This window comes from Erpetoichthys calabaricus, chromosome 1, assembly GCF_900747795.2.
Source record: "Erpetoichthys calabaricus chromosome 1, fErpCal1.3, whole genome shotgun sequence".
Taxonomy (NCBI): Eukaryota; Metazoa; Chordata; class Cladistia; order Polypteriformes; family Polypteridae; genus Erpetoichthys; species Erpetoichthys calabaricus.
The window spans coordinates 208528856-208554437 of record NC_041394.2 but is presented as its reverse complement, the minus strand read 5'-3'; the positions used below and the strand labels follow the sequence as shown (position 1 = coordinate 208554437).

At 37.1% G+C, this 25582-nt stretch overlaps 1 protein-coding gene across 1 annotated transcript in view; it reads right to left on the bottom strand.

Annotated features, from left to right (window-relative positions):
• Positions 1-6444: 6444 nt before the first annotated feature.
• The window catches only part of znf277 (zinc finger protein 277), a 127410-nt gene continuing 108272 nt past the window's right edge, over positions 6445-25582 (bottom strand). Inside the window, exons 7-12 of the mRNA XM_051928751.1 lie at positions 14839-14971; positions 13233-13300; positions 12959-13055; positions 11412-11454; positions 9823-9997; positions 6445-6694 (exon numbers count right to left, since the gene is read on the bottom strand). Of these exons, the coding sequence (XP_051784711.1) occupies positions 6496-6694; positions 9823-9997; positions 11412-11454; positions 12959-13055; positions 13233-13300; positions 14839-14971 (715 nt within the window). The 3' untranslated portion in view covers positions 6445-6495. The remainder of the gene's footprint in view (positions 6695-9822; positions 9998-11411; positions 11455-12958; positions 13056-13232; positions 13301-14838; positions 14972-25582) is intronic.

The following is a 25582-nucleotide window of genomic DNA, read 5'->3' as shown; positions in this document are numbered from 1 at the left end:
GGAAGAGGATGTAGAGGAGCTTATTGAGGAACACGAAGAAGAGCTGACAACTGAAGAGCTCCAAGCACTTCTGGTCCAGCAACAGGACAATGCTCAAAGGGAAGTGTCATCTGATAACGAGGAGCAACAATCAACCAATCCCAACTGCTGACATCAAGAACATCCTGGTCAAATGGAAAGCAGTTCAGGAGTTTACCAATGCCCACTATCCGGATTCAGCTGAAGCAAACAGGATCAACGATCTTTACTCCGATACTCTTGTCCGTTATTTCCGGCAGATGTTGAAGAAAAGAGAAAAACAAACGACTTTGGACAGGTTTTTCATGAAACCATCGGCCAAAAAGCAGAAAATGGATGAAGATGTGCAAGATTCGGTAGACTCTACTTAGTCTGTCTTAAAATTTAAAAAATGTGTGTTTTTTTTAAAAAAAATTATGTTTTTAGATGTATCTAAATAAAAATAATAACAAAAAATTTATCTTTTTTTATGTCATCTTAGCATATTTTATGCTACAGAACGAATTATTTTTTTTAACATGTATTGTTATGGGAAAACGCGTTTCACATAACGAACTTTTCGCATAACAAACTTGCTCCTGGAACCAATTAAGTTCGTTGTGTGAGGCACCACTGTATATATATATATATATATATATGTATATATATATATATATATGTGTATATATATATATATATATATATATATATATATATATATACAGTGGTGTGAAAAACTATTTGCCCCCTTCCTGATTTCTTATTCTTTTGCATGTTTGTCACACAAAATGTTTCTGATCATCAAACACATTTAACCATTAGTCAAATATAACACAAGTAAACACAAAATGCAGTTTGTAAATGGTGGTTTTTATTATTTAGGGAGAAAAAAAAATCCAAACCTACATGGCCCTGTGTGAAAAAGTAATTGCCCCCTGAACCTAATAACTGGTTGGGCCACCCTTAGCAGCAATAACTGCAATCAAGCGTTTGCGATAACTTGCAATGAGTCTTTTACAGCGCTCTGGAGGAATTTTGGCCCACTCATCTTTGCAAAATTGTTGTAATTCAGCTTTATTTGAGGGTTTTCTAGCATGAACCGCCTTTTTAAGGTCATGCCATAGCATCTCAATTGGATTCAGGTCAGGACTTTGACTAGGCCACTCCAAAGTCTTCATTTTGTTTTTCTTCAGCCATTCAGAGGTGGATTTGCTGGTGTGTTTTGGGTCATTGTCCTGTTGCAGCACCCAAGATCGCTTCAGCTTGAGTTGACGAACAGATGGCCGGACATTCTCCTTCAGGATTTTTTGGTAGACAGTAGAATTCATGGTTCCATCTATCACAGCAAGCCTTCCAGGTCCTGAAGCAGCAAAACAACCCCAGACCATCACACTACCACCACCATATTTTACTGTTGGTATGATGTTCTTTTTCTGAAATGCTGTGTTCCTTTTACGCCAGATGTAACGGGACATTTGCCTTCCAAAAAGTTCAACTTTTGTCTCATCAGTCCACAAGGTATTTTCCCAAAAGTCTTGGCAATCATTGAGATGTTTCTTAGCAAAATTGAGACGAGCCCTAATGTTCTTTTTGCTTAATAGTGGTTTGCGTCTTGGAAATCTGCCACGCAGGCCGTTTTTGCCCAGTCTCTTTCTTATGGTGGAGTCGTGAACACTGACCTTAATTGAGGCAAGTGAGGCCTGCAGTTCTTTAGACGTTGTCCTGGGGTCTTTTGTGACCTCTCGGATGAGTCGTCTCTGCGCTCTTGGGGTAATTTTGGTCGGCCGGCCACTCCTGGGAAGGTTCACCACTGTTCCATGTTTTTGCCATTTGTGGATAATGGCTCTCACTGTGGTTCGCTGGAGTCCCAAAGCTTTAGAAATGGCTTTATAACCTTTACCAGACTGATAGATCTCAATTACTTCTGTTCTCATTTGTTCCTGAATTTCTTTGGATCTTGGCATGATGTCTAGCTTTTGAGGTGCTTTTGGTCTACTTCTCTGTGTCAGGCAGCTCCTATTTAAGTGATTTCTTGATTGAAACAGGTGTGGCAGTAATCAGGCCTGGGGGTGGCTACGGAAATTGAACTCAGGTGTGATACACCACAGTTAGGTTATTTTTTAACAAGGGGGCAATTACTTTTTCACACAGGGCCATGTAGGTTTGGATTTTTTTTCTCCCTAAATAATAAAAACCATCATTTAAAAACTGCATTTTGTGTTTACTTGTGTTATATTTGACTAATGGTTAAATGTGTTTGATGATCAGAAACATTTTGTGTGACAAACATGCAAAAGAATAAGAAATCAGGAAGGGGGCAAATAGTTTTTCACACCACTGTATACACATACATTGTGACAGATAGGGGGCGCTGTCGACCCCTGAACCCTCAGACAACACATTGAGACACCAGTTAAAAGTCCAATAATTTAATTTATTATAATATTGATGTGCACAAAGAACCTCCATTCCACAATACTCAATAATAAATCAATAACAACAACCACACTAATCAATAACAATTCCTCTACTCCCAGCAGCTCTGTTCCACTCCCTCCCAACTCAGCTCACTGCTGGGATTTCCCACAGTCCTTTTATATATTCAGCCAGGAAGTACTTCGCTTCTTCCGTCCTTGTGATGAGGTAGTACCTCCCGGCTATATGGAAAATACAAATCTCCGTGCCTCCTTGCAGCGTCTCCTGGGCCCCCCACGGTATCCAGCAGGGCTGTGAAGTAAAACTCCAATGTCCATGATGCCCTGTGGGAATTCGGGGCCCCTCCATGTTGCAGGGAGGACTCCATCTAGCGGCGTGGGGGTATTGGCCGGGATAAGCTGCCGGCCATATATCACAACGTACATACACATGCAAACACATACAGTATAGTGTGTGTAATAAAGATGACTCAACAGAAACAGAGATGCATGCAAAACTCAAATATAATTTCTAAACGGTGTAAGAAAGAGGGAGTTTTGCTAATTAAAAAGAAAACTTTAAAATCTGTGTAACAAAGAGGGAGAAGACTGTTGTACTGTGTACTTATTAACATGTATTATGAACAATTGGTATTCACCACAGATGACTACTGGGAAATTTTATATTTGGATAAGGTATTTGTAATCAAGAAAAATATAGAAATAAAAGAAAACCATTTTTAAACAGAACCATAGGTTTTATGCACACAGAGCTTGATTTAAAAAATAAATGTAGTTACTGCCAATTATTCACATTTAGCCACTTTTCCATAGAAATGGTTTTCTCTGGGATCATAGGCAACCCTTTTCTAATCTTGATATTGTAAAATGCTGCCAATACAAACCATAAAAGAAGCATTGAAGCAATCTTGAAAGATTTAATTTACAGAAGAAATAATGTGAATGCACTAACAGATATGTACAGCATATATTTATATGTATATTTTCAATGATCTTCAAGTCTGGAGATTGTGAAGGTCATTCCAAAACTTTCACCTTGTGTTTCCTAATTCGGTGGAGCCCATTCTCCTCTCTATCGGCCCAATTTTTCCTGTTCCATTAGCTGCCACACAACTCCATAGCATAACCCCACCCCTTTATTTAATAGTTGGCAAGATGTTCTTTTCTTCAAATTCTGCTCCTTTTTTTTCTCTCCAAGCAAATATTTTATGGTTGTGACTAAAGAGTTTGATGTGAACTTTCTCTGTCCAAAACACTTGGCTCCAAAATGCTTGTGTCTTGTGCAGATATTGTTTTGCATACTGGTTTATATGATTAGATTGCAGGTAAGATTAATTAGCTCTTCAGTGAAGGCCATGTCCATGTAAGTAACACTGTACAGTGAAGCAGTGCGCAACCACTCTTTGCTTAGTCATATGGGAGTGTTGCTTTGCCTTCCTGCAGTGTATCGGTTGTTCTTTTTTGAGTTTTATTGGTCTTCCAGATCTTACAATGACCTCCACAGGTCCCCTTAAATGACATTTTGGACTACAGAAATTGCTAGCTAGAAGTAATGCTTTCCCCCACTTTACAGGCTTCAATTAGTTTAATTTTCAGATCCTGTTATTTGCTTAGAAGAGCCCATGTTTTTTTAGGTTTGTACAATGTTTGAGGAGTTAATTTATTAGGCTCTGGAGCTGTCATCAGCTAACAATTCCTAATGACAATTCTTGACCAGACTAAAACCTAACATGCTAAGCCAGATCAGACTAACACCTAACAAGTTCTGAGACCTTACGGCTCAAATGGGGCTTGAAATGTTGCAAATTAGGGTTAGGTTTTTTTTTTTTTTTTACACTTTTTAGCTCATTAAAATATCATAACTGTACATTAACAGTTTCAGAAAAATGCTGTTTTGGTTTGTTTGCTGTCACAGTTGTATTGTATCAACAAAATATGTACAGTAATCCCTCGCTATATCGCGCTTTGACTTGCGCGGCTTCACTCAATCGCGGATTTTACATGTAAGCATATTTAAATATATATCGCGGATTTTTTGCTGGTTAGCGGATTTCTGCGGACAATGGGTCTTTTAATTTCTGGTACATGCTTCCTCAGTTGGTTTGCCCAGTTGATTTCATACAAGGGACGCTATTGGCAGATGGCTGAGAAGCTACCCAACCAGAGCCTGTATTACGTATTAAATAAAACTCCTGAAATATATTGTGAGCACGGGGGCTGTTTGCACCCCTAGAGGATACGGCTGCTCCTCAAAAAATGCTGAAAGACTACCTTCACATTGCTGCCATCCTTGCTGGGCTTACATGTGGCTGCTTTGTCAAGCGATATGCTTCCTGCACGGTGCTTCGCATACTTAAAAGATCAAACCGCACGTATTGATTTTGGATTGTTTACTTTTCTGTCTCTCTTGCTCTGACATTCCCTGCTCCTGAAGGAGGGGGTGTGAGCAGGGGGGCTGTTCGCACCCCTACACGATACGGACTCTCGTCTAAAAATGCTGAAAGATTATCTTCACATTGCTCCCTTCCGGCTTTGTCAAGCGACATGCTTCCCGCACAGTGCTTCGCATACTTCAAAGCTTGAACGGCACGTATCGATTTTTGATTGTTTGTTTTTCTCTGTCTCTCTCACTCTCTCTGACATTCTCTGCTCCTGACAGAGCGGGTGTGAGCAGAGGGGCTGTTCGCATACTGGCCTAGAGGATACGGACGCTCCTCTAAAAAATGCTGAAAGACTACCTTCATTTTGTTCTCTTCCTTGCAGCTGCTTTATACGGCGGTGCTTCGCATACTTAAAAGCCAAAGAGCCCTACTGATTTTTGATTGTTTGCTTTTTTCTCTCTCTCTCTCTTTGAAGAGGAAGATATGTTTGCATTCTTTTAATTGTGAGACGGAACTGTCATCTCTGTCTTGTCAAGGAGCACAGTTGAAACTTTTGAAAAAGAGACAAATGTTTGTTTGCAGTGTTTGAATAAAGTTCCTGTCTCTCTACAACTTGCTGTGTTTCTGTGCAAATCTGTGACCCAAGCATGACAATATAAAAATAACCATATAAACATATGGTTTCTACTTCGCGGATTTTCACCTTTCGCGGGGGGTTCTGGAACGCAACCCCCGCGATCGAGGAGGGATTACTGTAATTTGACCAGGGCAAATGTTTGCATGGAACTGTATTTGCATGTTTTCTTTTATCATAAAATGCTCTCCTGACCTATATTTGTTTCATAAACCTTAGAAAAAGCACCTTTTGTCATTTTTTTATATTCTAGTTGGGATATTCAAGCATAATGAGCAACTAAAGCCGATTACTTATAAAATTAGGGCAAGAAAATAATACTTACATGTAAACAAACTTTTTTTAAAATGCTTTACACTGTGGAGGATTGCCGGCTTTCCAGTCCGGCCCTCACCCCCAGGCCGCTAGGAGGAGCCCTCCGGACAGCATATTCGTGCCCCGAGTTCCAGCAGGGCCTTATGGACTTTGTAGTGTTGTGACACAGCCCTGCTGGATACCTTGGGGGCCGCCAGGAGTCACTGTAGGGGGGCTAGTGGGCTCTTGCATGCCCTATAACCCGGGAGTGCTTGTCAGTCACGTGACTGGATGAAGCGACGTGCTCCCGGGATGAAGAAGTGGACTGTTTGCCCTGACCCGGAAGGAAATGGACTTGTGGGTTGTGCTTGGAACCACTTCCGGGTCAGGAGCTATAAAAGGACTAAGGAAAGCCCAGAACACTGAGCTGAGCTGGGAGGTAGGGTGGCGAAGTGTCTGGGCGAGGAGGATTGTGTTTATTGAGAGTTTATTGTAGTTAATGAGTGTGGTGTGTGGAGTGCTTTGTGCACTGTACAACAGAAAAATAAATAGTTATTGTACTTTCACCTGGTCTCAAGAGTGGTACCTGAGGGTTCGAGAGGTGGACAAACGCTATATCTGCTACAACACTTATTTTCTACTTATCAACAATTTATTGCTTTTATCAATCATTCTTTTAATTTACATTTATAGGTTCTTTATCATTAATACAAAAGCAAACAAAATTAAACAAAGACCTGTATTTACGTTTGTTTCATAAATCCCAGTTACCGGCTGTTGATTTAGATTTTAGCAGCTGATTTAAAACACTGCTCTGTTTCAGTACTCTCAAATTTGAAATATCTTCAGAAATTACAGGTACATCTTTGTCTTGATCAGTATTGTCCGATTCTGCTTCATCATCTGACAATGTGCAAAGCAGAGCATCATTTTCATAGGTTGGAAAATAATACCTACAAGTAAAATATGAGAAAATTACACAAAATTTTAAACCATATTAAATAACTTTGCTCTCAAAATTAAATTATTTAATGTTAAGCAAACAATATTTTAAACATTAGAAAAATCCATCACCATACAATTATGAAATGCATACACTACCGGTCAAAAGTTTTAGAACACCTCAGTTTTTCTTCAAATTTAATCCGTTAAAATGCAATGAATAACCTAAAATGGTGAAAAAGTAAGGAGTAAACTGCCAGAAATTTCAATTGAAAGTTTACATCAGTAAACACTGAAAATAAAGGGACATTTCAGAATATTACAAATAGGCCTTCTGCGGGGAAGAAATAATAGGTTACAACCTGCAGATGTTCTACAGCAATGAAAGTAAATGAAGCCTTGCAAGATGAAGCAAAAAATTTACACAGATGTCCCAACTTCTGTTGATTACTTAAAAATCCTCTGTCTGCTTTAAAGCAGAGTTGGAACAGACTACTGTATGTTACTACATCCTCTGAAGAATATTAAATTGGAAGAAAAACTGGAAATACTGAGGTTTTCTAAAGCTTCTGACAGCAGTGTATATTAAAACATTTAACAAATTCTCATAATGTTTAAACCAGATACACTGAAACTTTTTATAATGAAGCTGTCAATACAAATAGACTAATTTTCATGTTATATTTTTCATGAAGAGCATTACTTCAACTCATGTTATCAACATGCAAAAATAAAATGTATATCTTATTGGAAGTCTGTAAGAATTTATGCTCATCTATACCTATTCATACAAACAGATTTTAAATTTATTTAAAAAATATAAATTATAATACAGTAATCCCTCCTCCATCGCGGGGGTTGCGTTCCAGAGCCACCCGCGAAATAAGAAAATCCGCGAAGTAGAAACCATATGTTTATGTGGTTATTTTTATATTGTCATGCTTGGGTCACAGATTTGCGCAGAAACACAGGAGGTTGTAGAGAGACAGGAACGTTATTCAAACACTGCAAACAAACATTTGTCTCTTTTTCAAAAGTTTAAACTGTGCTCCATAACAAGACAGAGATGACAGTTCAGTCTCACAATTAAAAGAATGCAAACATATCTTCCTCTTCAAAGGAGCAAATAAATCAATATGGCTGTTTGGCTTGTAAGTATGCGAAGCACCGCGGCACAAAGCTGTTGAAGGCGGCAGCTCACACCCCCTCCGTCAGGAGCAGAGAGAGAGAGAGAGAGAGTTAGAGAGAGATAGAGAGAGACAGATTAAAAAATCTATACGTGCCCTTTGAGCTTTTAAGTATGCGAAGCACCGTGCAGCATACTTAAAAGCTGCACACAGAAGGTAGCAAAGTGAAGATAATCTTTCAGCATTTTTAGACGAGCGTCCGTATCGTCTAGGTGTGCAAACAGCCCCCCTGCTCACACCCCCTACGTCAGGATCACAGATAGTCAGCGCAAGAGACAGAGAAAAGTAAGCTGGGTAGCTTCTCAGCCATCTGCCAATAGCATCCCTTGTATGAAATCAAGTGGGCAAACCAACTGAGGAAGCATGTACCAGAAATTAAAAGACCCATTGTCCTCAAAAACCCGCGAAGCAGCGAAAAATCCGCGATATATATTTAAATATGCTTACATATAAAATCCGCGATGGAGTGAAGCCGCGAAGGGCGAAGCGCGATATAGCGAGGGATTACTGTATATTCATTTTAGTTTGTTTACATTCAGATAGTTAAAGGATAAGTTTAATCTGAATAATACCTATTTCTTTGTAATCACTGTATATACTAATTTGTGAAATAAAATTATGTTCTGAAATTAATCTTTTTTTTAAATAAATTTTAAAAATACATTGTCTGTCCATACAGCTTACAATTGGACTAATGGATACACAGGTTTATAGGTGAATGACCTATTAACACTTATCAAATACATCCACTTTGAAGGCAGCAAAGGTTTTGATTTAAGAAAATATGCCTTTTGCGTTTATGAGGCATCCTTGTGATAATGAAAGGAAACTAGAAATAGTTACTTGAGCAGAGATTATTGGAACTTTTTCTTTTGAAGTAAGAATACATTTCCCTTTCGCTTGCCTGCTCACAGCCCAGGTCATGGGTGGAGTTATGACAACATGGTAAGATAGATAGATAGATAGATAGATAGATAGATAGATAGATAGATAGATAGATAGATAGATAGATAGATAGATAGATAGATAGATAGATAGATAGATAGATACTTTATTAATCCCAATGGGAAATTCACAAATAAGATAAATAAATAAATAAATAAATAAGAGCCCAGTGCCAAGCTATATTTTACTTATAATCCTACTTTTTCCTCTGTAATTCTGTTTTTTCAACAGTTATGTTTAATTTTTGTTTGTATATCCATTTTCTTGTCTGTTTCCATTTTTTTTTTGGATTGTGCTCTAATTTTTGTTTGTGTTTTGCTTTCTGGGGCCACTGCAGATATTTTTACAGTCAAGATAATTCAAACTTTAAGGTATGTATCTTCTGCCTTAAGAAAAAGTTGTGTTGAGCTGACAGTTATGAAGTTAAACAATGAAGAGTCTTTCTTCGAAGTAAAGTATTGGAATGAATTTGGAAAGCACATTTGTACCAGGAAGGGTAACCCATTAAGAAGTAAAGCTTTATATTTGAACCCAAAGTAGTCAATCATTAAAACACCATGAAATAACTTATCTAGCAACACAGCTCACATCAACAAAGTATGAATATTACTGAAATTTACCTCACAATATTGTGGAATGAAAACCAAAAGTAACAAAAATAATTTTACACAATTAAAATTACAAAGCTCCATTGAGCTCCATATATACTGTAAATAAATATGATTCAGATGAATCAATTATAGATGAAGATGAGAAGGACAGAAAATAAAATTTAAAAGGAATCAATGTGAAACTGCAAAGCAATGAAAAGTTTAAAAAGACTCACAAAATTGACATGTTTTATCAGTTTCATACAAAAACCTGCCAACATACCTGTATATCTTATTTTTTGAAAACGCATTTCTTATGTTCAGATTAATCAGACATATACAGAATATACTCTAAATTTTACAGGTCTGAGGAATATACAGTACTTTTACAGTTTTAATGAGATATACAGTACTTACTGTGGCTGGTCCCACACTGATATATCTGGCAATTTCATTATATGTTTAGCTTTGTCCACATGTTTAAAAACATCGGCTTTACTGGAAAACTTTTCCTGGCAGCCATAACATCTGCACTGATAAATTTCTCGTCTGATGAAGTTTATTAATTTTACTTGACGGTAAAATCCTAGCCCTGTGAAAACATTTAAATAATTAGAAAAACATCCGATGCACAATTCTCAAATAAATTAAACTGCTGTGCAATGCAAACTGTTACTATTTCCAAAGTATACTGTAGTATATACAGACATTTTTCAGATTAGTTATAAACTGACATTTTTAACACACATATCAATTCAATAAAAGTACAATTAATACATAAATGTTCTCCACAGCACACAAACAGAGAGATGATCTACTTTGGAAGTACTGTTATACTCTTTCTGTAATATTTCTGATTATGTCACACAAGTAACCTGGGCACTTCAAAAATAACCTACAATATCCTAGACTTGATACAATGTGTTAAATGACCCAAAACCCTGTTCTGAAAAGCTTCATTAAATTGTCTACTTGTGGGAAGCACTAAGTCCATTGGACTCCTAGGTCTTTTTCCTAAGGCGCACCAGGTTTTTAGTTACATTTTCATCATCATCATTAAAATAAATTACTCAGTTCTTATGTGAACAGGAATTTACATCCACCCCATTAAATATTTTCCTTTTTTAAACTTGGTGGAAATATCAAGATTTGATTTTCATTAAAACAGTATCTCTATAGATATAAAGTGTTAAAACAGCCAGCGTTCACCAAAGGGCAGGAATATGTGATGAACAAAGGCAAAAGGCTTCAGTGAGATTGTAAACCGTGCAGTGCACATCTGTGTCACATCATCTGGCATTCACAATATTGATGGAATGTCCGATGAAAAAAGGCAACAAGAAGCACAAAGAACAGGTATGTAAGGCAAATCTGGCTAACACAGATATGTAAATACACAACATGATCAAAACAGATGGACTTATTGTACATTGTTCACATGCAAAATTTGTATTTGTTTATTTAAATTATACAAAAGACTACAAAATGTTGCATGATGTTTATTATATTATCTCACCTTTATCTATAGATGCCGCTTAAATGAAAGTCAAATCTTGATATGTCCACATAGGTTTATAAATACAAACATTTCATGGGGTGTATTTACTTTTGATATGACGACAGTAACATGACTTTTGTTTATATTTAACCAGTGTAATACATGGCTTTATCAACCTTGCAGAAACCATATTCTATATATTTTTTACCATTAAAGCAAATTTGTCCAAGTATTTTTATGAAAGCATTCTACAAGTTTTCCATGCAAGAGTAACTTTTAATTAGCTTAAATAGGTTACCTAAAACTAAAGGAACAAATTGGTACCCAAAAGCAAAGGGAAATATAGCTTTTCTTGCAATTTAAAAATAAATCTCATCTACAATAAAAGTGATCCCTTCGTTAAAACATTTCTTCTTAATAAGCAAAATGCTAATTCATATCTATGTGAAATAACTTATAAAAATACTGAAAGTTTAAATCAGCAGTAAACTTCACATCCTCTACTCACCTAAATTAGTCTTTAGTTTTTGAAGGTCAAAGCCATGAAAATCCTAAACACATAAACAATACAAATATTTGCCTCTTTTACATGAAAACTAAATGAAATGGATGAAAACATAAAATAATATAAAGAATCAAAAAGTCAACATGCAACAAATAAAAATAAAGAAAATACATCCTCTATTAAGAACTATGGTAAATATATAAAATAAGAAATTCCACAAAAAATCTCTCTCATCATAAGCTGTACTAATTTTATGAATATTTTAATTATAAACAAGATGGCATAAAAAACAAAATAAACGATAACAAAAAACTACTTGAACTCTAGAGATGCACAGTCAAACACTACCCCCCTCCAAGGGTGCAGAACAGGAAAGATACCTTTTACCTTTTAAAATTGCACTAATCGCCTCTCCCAAAAAAATCGAGCTAACAAAATACTCAATTTGTATATTTACAATTCCCATTATTAACATTTTTATCAATAGAGTCTTATTCTCTTCAGGAATTAACATTAGTTAAAAATGGATGAGTGATATTTACCTGTCTTTATGTACTGAAAAACAAATTTAGTTTGTTTGTGGGAAAGCTTCAGAAGTGATGTACTGTATATATAAAAACACTAAGAGGTGTAATTACATTGCTGAACTGAGTCTGCCTACTTACACTCAACCAATGGTCAAAATATTATGTTATTTGAAAACCTTATTTTCTTAAACTGTGCTGAAAAGTACCAGGATTAAAACTGAATGAATATTAAGTACAGAAAATTAATAAAACAAAAATGGGTCTCTTTTCATATCTGTGCTCCAACTACCAGTAAAAAAAAATCACAATATGTAAATAACTCGACTGCAAAACAAAGTTGGTACAAAGATAAATGGGGGATTGTGCATAATTACAATAAACATAAAGCCCTAATATCTTTGATTAGCAAAAAATATGCCTAAGAGTGCATAAACAACAGATTACATCAAACCTAACTTACTGATAAAGGAAAGAGGCCCTCAAAATGTTACTTTTTGTCCAGAAATGCTAACAAGTGGAGTTTTCATTTACCTCTTCTGCCATGTCAAAAAGCTTACCATGAGCTTACATTTTAACCAAACCAACTCTTTTTAAAGAGATTTAAAGAATCTTAGGTTGGACTGAGTAAAACTATTCTCAGGGTAATCTTTATGTTTGGGTACCTATGTTTGACTTCTAACCATTAAAACTATTCTCAAATACTGACAGTATTTTATCATTTATATTGACAGCTGCAATTCAAAGCCATCCATGGCTGATTCCTGTGTTGTACCTTATGTTGCTGGGGTAAGGTACTGACAACCAGATCACTGCATACTTGGATTAAGCAGGTTCAGAAAATAATGAACAACTGGAATTATACTTAAAAATTAATCAACGAATGTATGGTGTGTGACTATTCTGATTAGTTAATGTCTCATTTTCAGAATATTCACACACCATACATTCGCTGATTAATTTTTAAGTATAATTCCAGTAAGGATAATATAAATAAAAGATAACTATGCTTGTTAATCAACTCACCTTCATGTGACTATAAAGTTTATCTGTTGTTTCTGACTGATAATCACAAAACAAGCAAACAGCACAAACAGGGTGATCTTGCCAGTCAGACCAATCACTAATATTCACAAAAAGAAAATGTTAAACAAGAATTAACCATTTTGTTGGGAAAAAAATACAATTTAAAAAGCAGTTGTTTAGGTATTTTACTTAACTAATGCTTATTAATACCAAAACTGCTTTGTTTCTGAACTATTTATAATAGACATGTGAAATGTTTGAAAATACAGCTTACTCATCTTGATCATCTGTCATTTCCCGGTCATCTTCAGACTGAACTTCTTCCCACGTTTTTCCTAGTTCCTAAACAATAGATTCTTATAAATCACAATGCATTTATAAAAAGCCAAATATACTGATACACACATACTGTAATATGTGGTTTACATACTGTACTTGTCCTGAAACAAAAAATTATTTCTCTGTGAATCCTGGTGTGGACCATTGCAATACACTGACAACCTTGACAAAGAGTTCATTTACATGCACACACAAAACTGGGATATGGCGAAGTAAGGCAGAAATCTGGTTTCTTAAAAATGAGGCAACATGCGCAAGTCCACTTATGGAGTTCTCCTTTGTCAGAACGCACCGATATAAAAATATTAAACTTCATTAACAGCCACCATGAATATGAAAACATATGTTGCTGAGCTTAGGAATGTTATTCCAGCTCATCAGCATGAATATAATGATTTCTGAAATATTACGAAAAGACATCTTGCTTTACCTTCTTACACTCACTAAATGCTCCCATGCTATTAACTGAAATAGTGATGCACAGATTTCCCCTCACATTTCCTCTCCTCATTAACAAACAAACAGTGTATCGAACTTAACATCGTCTAACTCAAAAGGCATTTTTTAACTCATTCTGCCATTTTTACTTTAGGCGATCATTGTTTTCAGTAGAAAATTTGCTCTTACATAAGTAGGCCTGAAAATAAACCAGCTGTATAATCGGAACTAAGTCTTCACACTTCTCCATCACTAAAGCATTGTAATGAAATTTCCTTGCACTCCATAAGGTGGAACTCTAATGTCACTCCTGTTTTCTTCATGAAAAATGTTATCAGTCATAAATAGATAATTATTATTATAAGGTTTAGATTTTTTACATTAATTTGATTTTTGTGATATTGTTAATACTGCCATTTAAATGTAAGTTATGAACTACAAGAATATCAATAATGCGGGCTCTTTGCACCTATCTACTATCAAAAACATATTTTGCAATTAACAGTGGGAGTTAAAGAAGCACATAGGTAGCCACAATGTCATGTGACATTTGTATGTGCTCAAATGTAAAACTGTATGATGGGGGAAAAAAAACTGCATATATAGTACATATGCTTTTTAAAATATCAAAACTAAATACTTTGTTTAGTGTGGCATGAAAACACTTAACATTTATTTAAAGATAAACAAAAATGAAATTTTTTTAAAATGTTTTACATCTCATACAGAAAGCTCAAGTGTGTTCTTGATATCTAGCCTTATTTTTTGTATATTTACTGTAATTCACACTGTACTGTAATATATAATTGACATTTCTCTAGAATTAAGGCAATTTCCCTAATTTTAAAGCATTCTCAGTAGTGTACATTACAATACGTTCATTTTAAAAATGTAACTATATCTATTCCAAAGCCATTGTGATTTACGATTTCACTTGACAGTAAACAATATGTTTAGAGAAAAGTAATCTAACATCTAACTTGTTAGCAATATTTCATACAATACTAAATAGGTGGGTGATTTTTCCCATGCATGTTGCTGATATGCAGGACTTTGAAAAGGTAAAACTTAAAACTGTATAATAAAGTACCAGATTGTCTTACCAAATAGTTGATAACATAGAACTGGTCATATTCTTTGTTTTTCGCATTTATTCTGCGATGCTGTTTCTTCCTCATATGATCTTTCAGGGTATTTTTATCCCTGAAGACTTTTTCACAGTAAAGACACTGCAAGCTAATATTTAAAAAAAAAAAGAAAAAAAGTTGTCTGTCTTAAAATAATACAGTTTTGTATTTTAACATGACAATTACTTTAATAATTTAATTATGTATACAACTGCTATATATTAAAATATTTATAATCCACAGCATCATGAAGACTATTATAGCATAGCTAAAAATTTAGGGATTAGGACTACTACTTTATTCTTCCACTTTTACATAAGCAACAATAAGTGTGTGTATATATACACACACTCACACTTCTCAAAAAAATTAAGGGAACACTTCATCATCACAGTCTAACATCAAGTCATTTAAGCTTCAGGGATATCAATCTGACCAGTTGGGAAGCAAAAGCAATTGTGAATCAATTTCACTTGCTTTGTTGCAAATGAAAGTGACAACAGGTACACTGGAGAGGCAACAGCAAGACAACTCCCAAAAAGGGAATTGTTTTGCAGGTGCCAACACATACAATTGCTCTCTCCTAATCCTTTGTAACTGGTTTTTCTCTAGTTTTGTGTTTGGCTAGTGTCCTTGGCACTACTGGTAGCATGAAGTGGTACCAGCAGCTGATTTCACAGTTAGTCCAGCCCCTCCAGGATGGCACAGTCATATGTACAATTGCAAGAAGGTTTTCTGTTTCTCCCAGCACAATCTTAAGAACATTAGATACCAGGAGATGGGCTGTTAGCTGAGGAGAACTGGATAGGGCCATAGAAGGCCATCAATGCAGCAGCAGGACCGGTATCTACTCCTTTGTGCAAGGAGAAACAGGAGGAACACTGCTAGGGCCTTACAAAATGACTTCCAGCTGGCTACTGGTGTGCACGTTTCTGACCAAACATCCATGAGGGTGGCACGAGAGCCCAATGTCCTCTAGTGCTCATAGCCCATCCCAATGCAGTTTGAATGCCATTTGCCAGAGAACACACAATTGGCAGCTCCGCCAAAGGTGCCCCTTTCTCTTCACAGGTGAGAGCAGGTTCACACTAAAGTCTGTGACATGTGCTCAAAGAGTCTGGAGATGCTATGGTGAATGTTATGCAGCCTGCAGCATCATCCAGCATGACTGATCTGGCGGTTGGACAATGATGGTCTGAGAAGGCATATTCTTGGTGGGTCACAGAAACCTCCACGTGCTAGATAATGGTACTCCGACTGTTGTTAGGTACAAGGATGAAATCTTCAGTGCCACTGTCAGACCTCACGCTGGTGCAGTGGGCCCCTGGTCCCTTCTGGTGCAGGATAATGCCTACACTCATGTGGCAAAAGTGTGCAGACAGTTACTGGATTACAAAGGCATGGATGCCAGAGTTGCTCTACAGTTGTTCTATGGGGTTTTAAGTCTGGGGTTTGACTGGGCCACTCAAGGGCACAGATTTGTTCCAAAGTCACTCCAGCGTTGTCCTGGCTGTATGTAAAAGATGGTGTAACTTGGATCATGTGATAAGTTGTTTACTTTAGTTTTCTAACTTTACTAGTTATTTTCTAAAGTGTATAGGATGATTTACTACTATACGTATATTCTGAAGACTTATTTTTAATAATCATATGCTTATAATAATAAATAACAATCCACAGAAACCAAGTTAAATAAATAAAAAATTATAAAAATAAATTTGATGAAGCAATATCAAGGTAGAAGCTGAAGAACTTCTCAGAGTATTTTCATCTACTCCAGGACCATTACCTTGCCATACAGTATGCTTCCTCTACAATCCTCTGTTAAAATGATTCCATACTATAAACTGAAGTTGTATATACATGTTTCTCAGAGTGTCACCATATTATATTACAGTAATCCCTCCTCCATCGCGGGGGTTGCGTTCCAGAGCCACCCGCGAAATAAGAAAATACGCGAAGTAGAAACCATGTTTATATGGTTATTTTTATATTGTCATGCTTGGGTCACAGATTTGCGCAGAAACACAGGAGGTTGTAGAGAGACAGGAACGTTATTCAAACACTGCAAACAAACATTTGTCTGTTTTTCAAAAGTTTAAACTGTGCTCCATGACAAGACAGAGATGACAGTTCCGTCTCACAATTAAAAGAATGCAAACATATCTTCCTCTTCAAAGGAGTGCGCGTCAGGAGCAGAGACTGTCAGAGAGATAGAGAAAAGCAAACAAATCAATAGGGCTGTTTGGCTTTTAAGTATGCGAAGCACCGCGGCACAAAGCTGTTGAAGGTGGCAGCTCACACCCCCTCCGTCAGGAGCAGACAAAGAGAGAAAGAGACAGAGAAAAACAAACAATCGAAAATCAATACGTGCCCTTTGTGCTTTTAAGTATGCGAAGCACCGTGCAGCATGTCGCTTCACGAAGCAGCTGCACAGAAGGTAGCAACGTGAAGATAATCTTTCAGCATTTTTAGACGAGCGTCCGTATCGTCTAGGTGTGCAAACAGCCCCCCTGCTCAATCCCCCTACGTCAGGATCAGAGAAAGTCAGCGCAAGAGAGAGAGAGAGAAAAGTAAGTTGGGTAGCTTCTCAGCCATCTGCCAATAGCGTCCCTTGTATGAAATCAACTGGGCAAACCAACTGAGGAAGCATGTAGATAGATAGATAGATAGATAGATAGATAGATAGATAGATAGATAGATAGATAGATAGATAGATAGATAGATAGATAGATACTTTATTAATCCCAATGGGAAATTCACATTCTTCAGCAGCAGCATACTGATACAATAAATAATATTAAATTAAAGAATGATAATAATACAGGTGAAAAAAAACAGACAATAACTATGTATAATGTTAAATATTAACGTTTACCCCCCCTGGTGGAATTAAAGAGTCGCATAGTTTGGGGGAGGAACGATCTCCTCAATCTGTCTGTGGAGCAGGACAGTGACAGCAGTCTGTCGCTGAAGCTGCTCTTCTGTCTGGAGATGACATTATTTAGTGGATGCAGTGGATTCTCCATAATTGATAGGAGCCTGCTGAGCGCCCTTCGCTCTGCCACAGATGTTAAACTGTCCAGCTCCATGCCAACAATAGAGCCTGCCTTCCTCACCAGTTTGTCCAGGCGTGAGGCGTCTTTCCTCTTAATGCTGCCTCCCCAGCACAAAGAAATTAAAAGACCCATTGTCCGCAGAAATCCGCGAACCAGCAAAAAACCGCGATATATATTTAAATATGCTTACATATAAAATCCGCGATAGAGTGAAGCCGCGAAAGGCGAAGCGCGATACAGCGAGGGATTACTGTATATGTACTTTTTGGTAGTTTGGGATGAATCTTGTAAGTTAATCTTTAGTTTCTGTTGAGCAATTTCTTGTTTCCCTATGCCAACAGGGTGATGTTTTACGAGCAAGTTCCATGCCATTGTAATAAATGGACATTCTTTATAGTGACTCAGTTGTATACAAATTGAGTCACTAGCATTTTTAAATAAACAGAGAATGCTGGTTATCATGCTGTCAAAGGAAAAAAAATACATGGATGTTTGAAGACTGCTTCAAAATCAAGACATGACTCTGCCTAGCTGTCTGGCTGGCAGGCAGCAAGATGTCAAAGAACTACAGTATCTTTAACAGAAAAGATAAACAGCAAGCTGTTGTTGTAGTTCCTAACAATAAGGAACACATCTTATACGGGAGGCTGCTGAGGTAATATTTTAAAAGAATGTTTCAAGAGGATAAGCTCAGCTGCACTTTTCAATTCAAATTTTACATTTTCAAATGTCACACATTGTAAAAAATAGAGTTCAGTTCTTTGATAATGTGCTGTAGGGCAAATTGGCTTTGCCCACCTTTCTTTTGCATCTCACATGAGACATCAGCAGCAGGTGCAGTCCTTTTGGCTAAATTTGACATCAAACTCATACCAAATAAAAAATTATTTTTAGCAAGCCAAAGGATGAATTTCTCTGTGAAAATGAGAGAGATGAACTTTTAGTTTGCAGGGTCTGCATCTCCCTATCTGATAAGACAATATCAATCACAGTCAAATGATACTGTTGCAAAGCATATAACAGACTTCAAGGTGCCTCAATCAGGAAGACTGATATCTAATTAAACTTCTCCAGGCTTTGATTAAAAAATCTGTGCACAGTTATCAAAAAACATTGGGCCTAAATGTACCTAAGACACAGTTACCAAAATGCCTATCCTTTATAACCAAATTCCAGCACTAGTTCCCTGTACTTTGCCTCAGCTAAGCCTGGGCTCAGCTTCTACTCCATAACGTCTGTTGTCTAGGGTGCAGGCCGCAACATAAGACTGGAATTGTCCTATCACCCCAAAGGTATTCTACTGCCATGCCTCCAGCAGAAGAAACCCCATGATGAAGTTGTTTTTGGGTGCTGCATTGAGCCTAGCTTCACTAAAGGAGAAAGAGGTACACAAACATCTGGAAAACCACAAAATAAGAAAAAAAAGGAGCAAAGCATGTTCATCTTTCTCCTTCATTGTGTTCCAGTTAAAATCTCTCCCAAGGTTCTGAAGAGTGAAGACTTCAAAACATATAATTGCACCCATCCCAGGAGACAAAAAGAACCAGACAGGCTTAAGTAGTATTTCTTTATATTATTGGCTCAGAGATTGCTTTAAATCTCATAGCTAGGGCAAGCCCATTGAACAAATTACTATATAGAGTATATTTCTGGTTGCTTGTCTTGAGCTGAGAATAACCTGAGAGATGGATAAATCTTTAGCTCTTGTAAGTTTTTCCTTTAAAATTAAATAGGAAAACTAACTGCGTGCCACAACTTGTACTTTTAAACTCACAGCTTTAAATGCCAATACAGCTTTAAATGCATAACCTCACAGAGTGAGTGAGAGCAACCCCAAATGAGTTGTGAAGAAAATCTACACAACTGTATCAAAGCATGCAGGCACAGAGTAACTGATAACTAGAAAGATGTATCAATCTAACCTACCTAAAAGACCAGAAATCTTACAAAAGCATTTATCCCTTGAACCACTATTCATTTTCAGTACTGAAACTATATTTTCAATTTAAATGCTAGCATACCTTTTGAACGAGAAACAATAATCTACTGCACTCTACTGGAATAATTAAAGGTTTAAAAACACTACATGAGATAGTGTTGAAACTGGCACTTCTTGTGTTAAAGACCAGTACTGAAAGAATAATGTTTCCTAGAGCAACTCTTTAGAGTAAAATTAATGAAGGGAAATATAATTTACAAGTTTCTATCCCCTATACAGGAGAAAAAGTGAAAGAAAATAAACTTTCATTTTTGCTATGTGTCTATATATATATATATATATATATATATATACATACATATACAAGTTAGATTAATCTTCCATTAATTATCTTATGAATATATTATTTTTTTGTTTATTACACGGCGCATGTTTGAGTATTTGCTGAAAAAAAATTCCATCACTTCATCTAGGCCACAGACAGAGAAAGTAATAGTTGATTTGTGTGCACATACTGTATATATATATATATACACACACACACACACATAGATATATATACATACATACACACAGGGTGGTCCAGATCCAATTATGCAATTATTGCATTAAAAGTTGCATAGTTAGATCTGGACCACCCTATATATATATATATATATATATATATATACACACACATACAGTGCATCCGGAAAGTATTCACAGCGCATCATTTTTTCCACATTTTGTTGTTATGTTACAGCCTTATTCCAAAATGGATTAAATTCATTTTTTTCCTCAGAATTCTACACACAACACCCCATAATGACAACGTGAAAAAAGTTTGAGGTTTTTGCAAATTTATTAAAAATAAAAAAATTGAGAAAGCACATGTACATAAGTATTCACAACCTTTGCCGTTAAGCTCGAAATTGAGCTCAGGTGCATCCTGTTTCCCCTGATCATCCTTGAGATGTTTCTGCAGCTTAATTGATAGATAGATAGATCTTAAATTCAGTTGGTTGGACATGATTTGGAAAGGCACACACCTGTCTATATAAGGTCCCACAGTTGGCAGTTCATGTCAGAGCACAAACCAAGCATGAAGTCAAAGGAATTGTCTGTAGACCTCCGAGACAGGATTGTCTTCAGGCACATATCTGGGGAAGGTTACAGAAAAATTTCTGCTGCTTTGAAGGTCCCAATGAGCACAGTGGCCTCCATCATCCGTAAGTGGAAGAAGTTCGAAGCCACCAGGACTCTTCCTAGAGCTGGCCGACCATCTAAACTGAGCGACTGGGGGAGAAGGGCCTTAGTCAGGGAGGTGACCAAGAACCCGATGGTCACTCTGTCAGAGCTCCAGAGGTCCTCTGTGGAGAGAGGAGAATCTTCCAGAAGGACAACCACCTCTGCAGCAATCCACCAATCAGGCCTGTATGGTAGAGTGGCCAGACGGAAACCACTTCTTAGCAAAAGGCACATGGCAGCCCGCCTGGAGTTTGCCAAAAGGCACCTGAAGGACTCTCAGAAAATTCTCTGGTCTGATGAGACAAAGATTGAACTCTTTGGTGTGAATGCCAGGCATCACGTTTGGAGGAAACCTGGCACCATCCCTACAGTGAAGCATGGTGGTGGCAGCATCATGTTGTGGGGATGTTTTCAGCGGCAGAAACTGGGAGACTAGTCAGGATAAAGGGAAAGATGACGGCAGCAATGTACAGAGACATCCTGGATGAAAACCTGCTCCAGAGCGCTCTTGACCTCAGACTGGGGCGACAGTTCATCTTTCAGCAGGACAACGACCCTAAGCACACAGCCAAGATATCAAAGGAGTGGCTTCAGGACAACTCTGTGAATGTCCTTGAGTGGCCCAGCCAGAGCCCAGACTTGAATCCGATTGAACATCTCTGGAGAGATCTTAAAATGGCTGTGCACCGACGCTTCCCATCCAACCTGATGGAGCTTGAGAGGTGCTGCAAAGAGGAATGGGCGAAACTGGCCAAGGATAGGTGTGCCAACAGAGGCTTGTTAAGCCATGCAGCTCCTTCGGGTGGTGGCCACGGAGCCCAACAGGTCTATATATATACTAGGGGGCTCCGCCCCCTGCTCGCTTCGCTCGCCAACCCCTGGTGTTGGGAATGACAAAGAGCGTGATGTATGAATGAGATATAGAATAGTGTGACGGTGTAGATGATGCAAATAGAAAGCAAACAATAAAGTGTGTGGCACAGTGTAAAGGTTTATTTGAAAATTTCTTTGTACACGCCGTATAAGTGTAAAAGGTAATTCCAGCTCAGAACTTGTAAGGTCATTTAAGATGGTTATTGTTGTGATCAGAGTCAAGTTTGTCAGAGCTTAGAAAGAGTTGTGTCTCTCCAGGAAGTAATGGAATGACTTGGGTATTAATGTTTTCCATATTAATATTTTTTGGACATAATATAGTGCGTTGTGTTAAAAGGGGCATTTGGTCTAATGAGATTGCTGTTCGAAATGTCTCTGTAACTAAGTTGTCGCAGATAAAGGCTTGAGGAATTGTAATAATATGTGCCTGAAGTCCAGCTGTATTGGTGAGTGTACCATCTCTCAGTTGTAATAAGCAATTGTTATGATCTGGTTCTGGACATCGTATCTTTTTTACTAACTGTATCTTTTGAAAGCAATGCCAATTGTCTGCGTATTTTAAGGTGCACTGAACAATAGCTGAGTGCATGGCATCTGGAAGAATAGCTAATCACTGTCTAAAATCTCCTCCTCATAAAAGTACCTTTCCTTCAAATCGAATATTATTATTCATAAACGTTTGTAGAAGTTTATGAATGGTGTTGAGTAAGTGACTTCATGCCATTGTACATTCATCAATAAACAACATTTTTTCAAGACGGATGTCACGTGCAGTGCCACCGTTAATGTTCATAGTGGATACCGATTTGTAGGATCTAATGTAGTTGATAAAGATTTCACTTTCAGGTACATCGTCAGTTATAAGCCTCTGTAGATATTCAGTATATGAATGTAAAGAAGGCAGTGTAATTTGACCCTTTTGACAACAACGTGTAAATGTATAACTTGTATTTCCAGTTGTTTCTTCAGGGAAGTGAACTGAATGACAATGATTGCAAATGACATTCATTAATCCGAATGAATTTTACTGGTGTATGTTTTTCTTGTGCCGTTTGAGAGGCGCGTTGTTGCATGTGTAGTATTTGGGACGTGTTGTTTTGGAGCTCTAATCGATTTGCCTGTGCTGTGTGAGAAGCCCGTTGTAGCCTTCGCTGCCATTAACGTATGTCTGAGACGGGAGGTGTTTCGTTTTGAATCCGTGCCTGTTGCGATGCAGCACTTTGATTGATAGTTTGCGTCATGTGGATCTAGGATGTAGATTTGTGCATATTTGCGTTGTTGATTTGTTTCAGGGTGCACTGTTCCAATGCGATGCAGTATTTGTGCACATATGCGAAAGTAGTATGGGCCATTGCCTTTTGGTGGCCTGATATTTACTCCGGTATATGCAAAAGCAAATGAACTATTGTAGGATCTAATGCAGTTCATAAAGTTTTTACTTTTAGGTACATCGTTAGTTAGAAGCTTTAGTTGAGCTTTGCGTTTTTGGAGTCGAGACATTTTTTCTTTTAGAAATATGGATAAGTAATAAGGAGAATTGCACTCACTGTTAATATGGAGCCTTTTCTGCGGTTGAACGGTTAATAGTGCCTTATTGTAATGAGATCCACCTATGCTGCATAGCCGTCTATTTTGTTGTTTCTTTCGTGTTCGTGTGTTTGTTCCTGTTATCCTTTCCTTTTCGTTTTGTACCCGTGACCGTGTATTCATGACTTGTTTCTTTCTCAGCATGCGAAATATGGATAAGTAATAAGAAGGATCGCAGTCACTGTTAATATGTTTCTTTTTCTGCAGTTGAACGGTTAATAGTGCCTTATTGTAATGAGATCCACCTATGCTGCATAGCCGTCTATTTTGTTGTTTCTTTCGTTTTCGTGTGTTTGTTCCTGTTATCCTTTCCTTTTCGTTTTGTACCCGTGACCGTGTATTCATGACTTGTTTCTTTCTCAGCATGCGAAATATGGATAAGTAATAAGAAGGATCGCAGTCACTGTTAATATGTTTCTTTTTCTGCAGTTGAACGGTTAATAGTGCCTTATTGTAAGGAGATCCACCAATGCTGACACCTATGCTGTCTAGTGTGAAGGTGTTGATGTTCACTTTAGAATATGTGGCTTTGGGTGTCACTTCTTATGGATGTGTGTGTGTGTGTGTGTGTGGGAGGGGGGGGGGGTTGAGGATTGTTGTCGCGCGAGCGTCTTCTTTCTTTTTGTGTTCCTGTGTCTTGTTGAATCCCCCTCTTTGTGTGTGTCCCGTCCCTTGCTTGTAGGGTCTGTGGGGTGGTTTTGTGTTCTTTTTTTTGTGTTCCATGGGCTTGTTGAATCCCCCTCTTGGTGTGTGTCCCGTCCGGTGCCTGTAGGGGGGGGGGTGCCTTGCTGTTGTGCGCGAGCCTCTTTTTTTTTTTTTTTTTTTTTTGGGTCTAGTTTCGTGTGCAATGTGTTTCGTGCTTTGCTTGCGTTTGAATACTTTTTTATGTGCCGTTTCCTTTTTTCGGTGCTCTTTGCGCCTCATTTCTCAATTTTTCCTGTGCTCACTCCTTTTTTCTGTGGTCTTGTCCGCCTCTCACGGCCCCTCCTCCTGCCTCTCTCGCCCTCTTCTATCCGCCTTTCTCGGCTCCTCAGCCGACCCTCGCGGACTCTTTTTGCGCCTGCGCAGTACGTCTTTTTGCAGCTACGGCCCATTGCCGGATGTGCCTGTGTCCATCATCCGGTTTAGCATTCTCGGTTAGTAATATGGATATATATATATATATATATATATATATATACTAGCAAAATACCCGCGCTTCGCAGCGGAGAAGTAGTGTGTTAAAGAGGTTATGTAAACAATGTATATATATCTACATATACACATATCTACATATACAAATTTACACATCCACATATACATATATATACATATGCAAATTTACACATCCACATATACATATATATACATATACAAATTTACACATCTACATATATATATATACACATATAAATATATACATATCTACATATATATACACATATATATACATATGCACATATAAATATAGACATACATATATACATACATTCACATCTATATATACATATATATATATATATATATATATATATATATAGCAAAATACCCGCACTTCGCAGCGGAGAAGTAGTGTGTTAAAGAGGTTATGTAAACATATATATACATATACATATATACACATATCTACATATACATATATATATATATATATACATATATATATATATACATATATATATATATATATATACACATATACACATCCACATATATATATACATATATATATACATATATATATATATATATATATATATACACATATACACATCCACATATATATATACATATATATATATATATATATACACACATATACACATCCACATATATATATACATATATATATACATATATATATATATATATATATATATATATATATATATATATACACATATCAACATATATACACACATACATAAACACATATACATCCATCCATCCTCTTCATATATACATATATACATACATACATAGTGCGTTGTAACACGGGCTGTGATTGTTACATGGGAGGGAGATGACAAATCACAGCTTCCCGCTTTCTAATCGG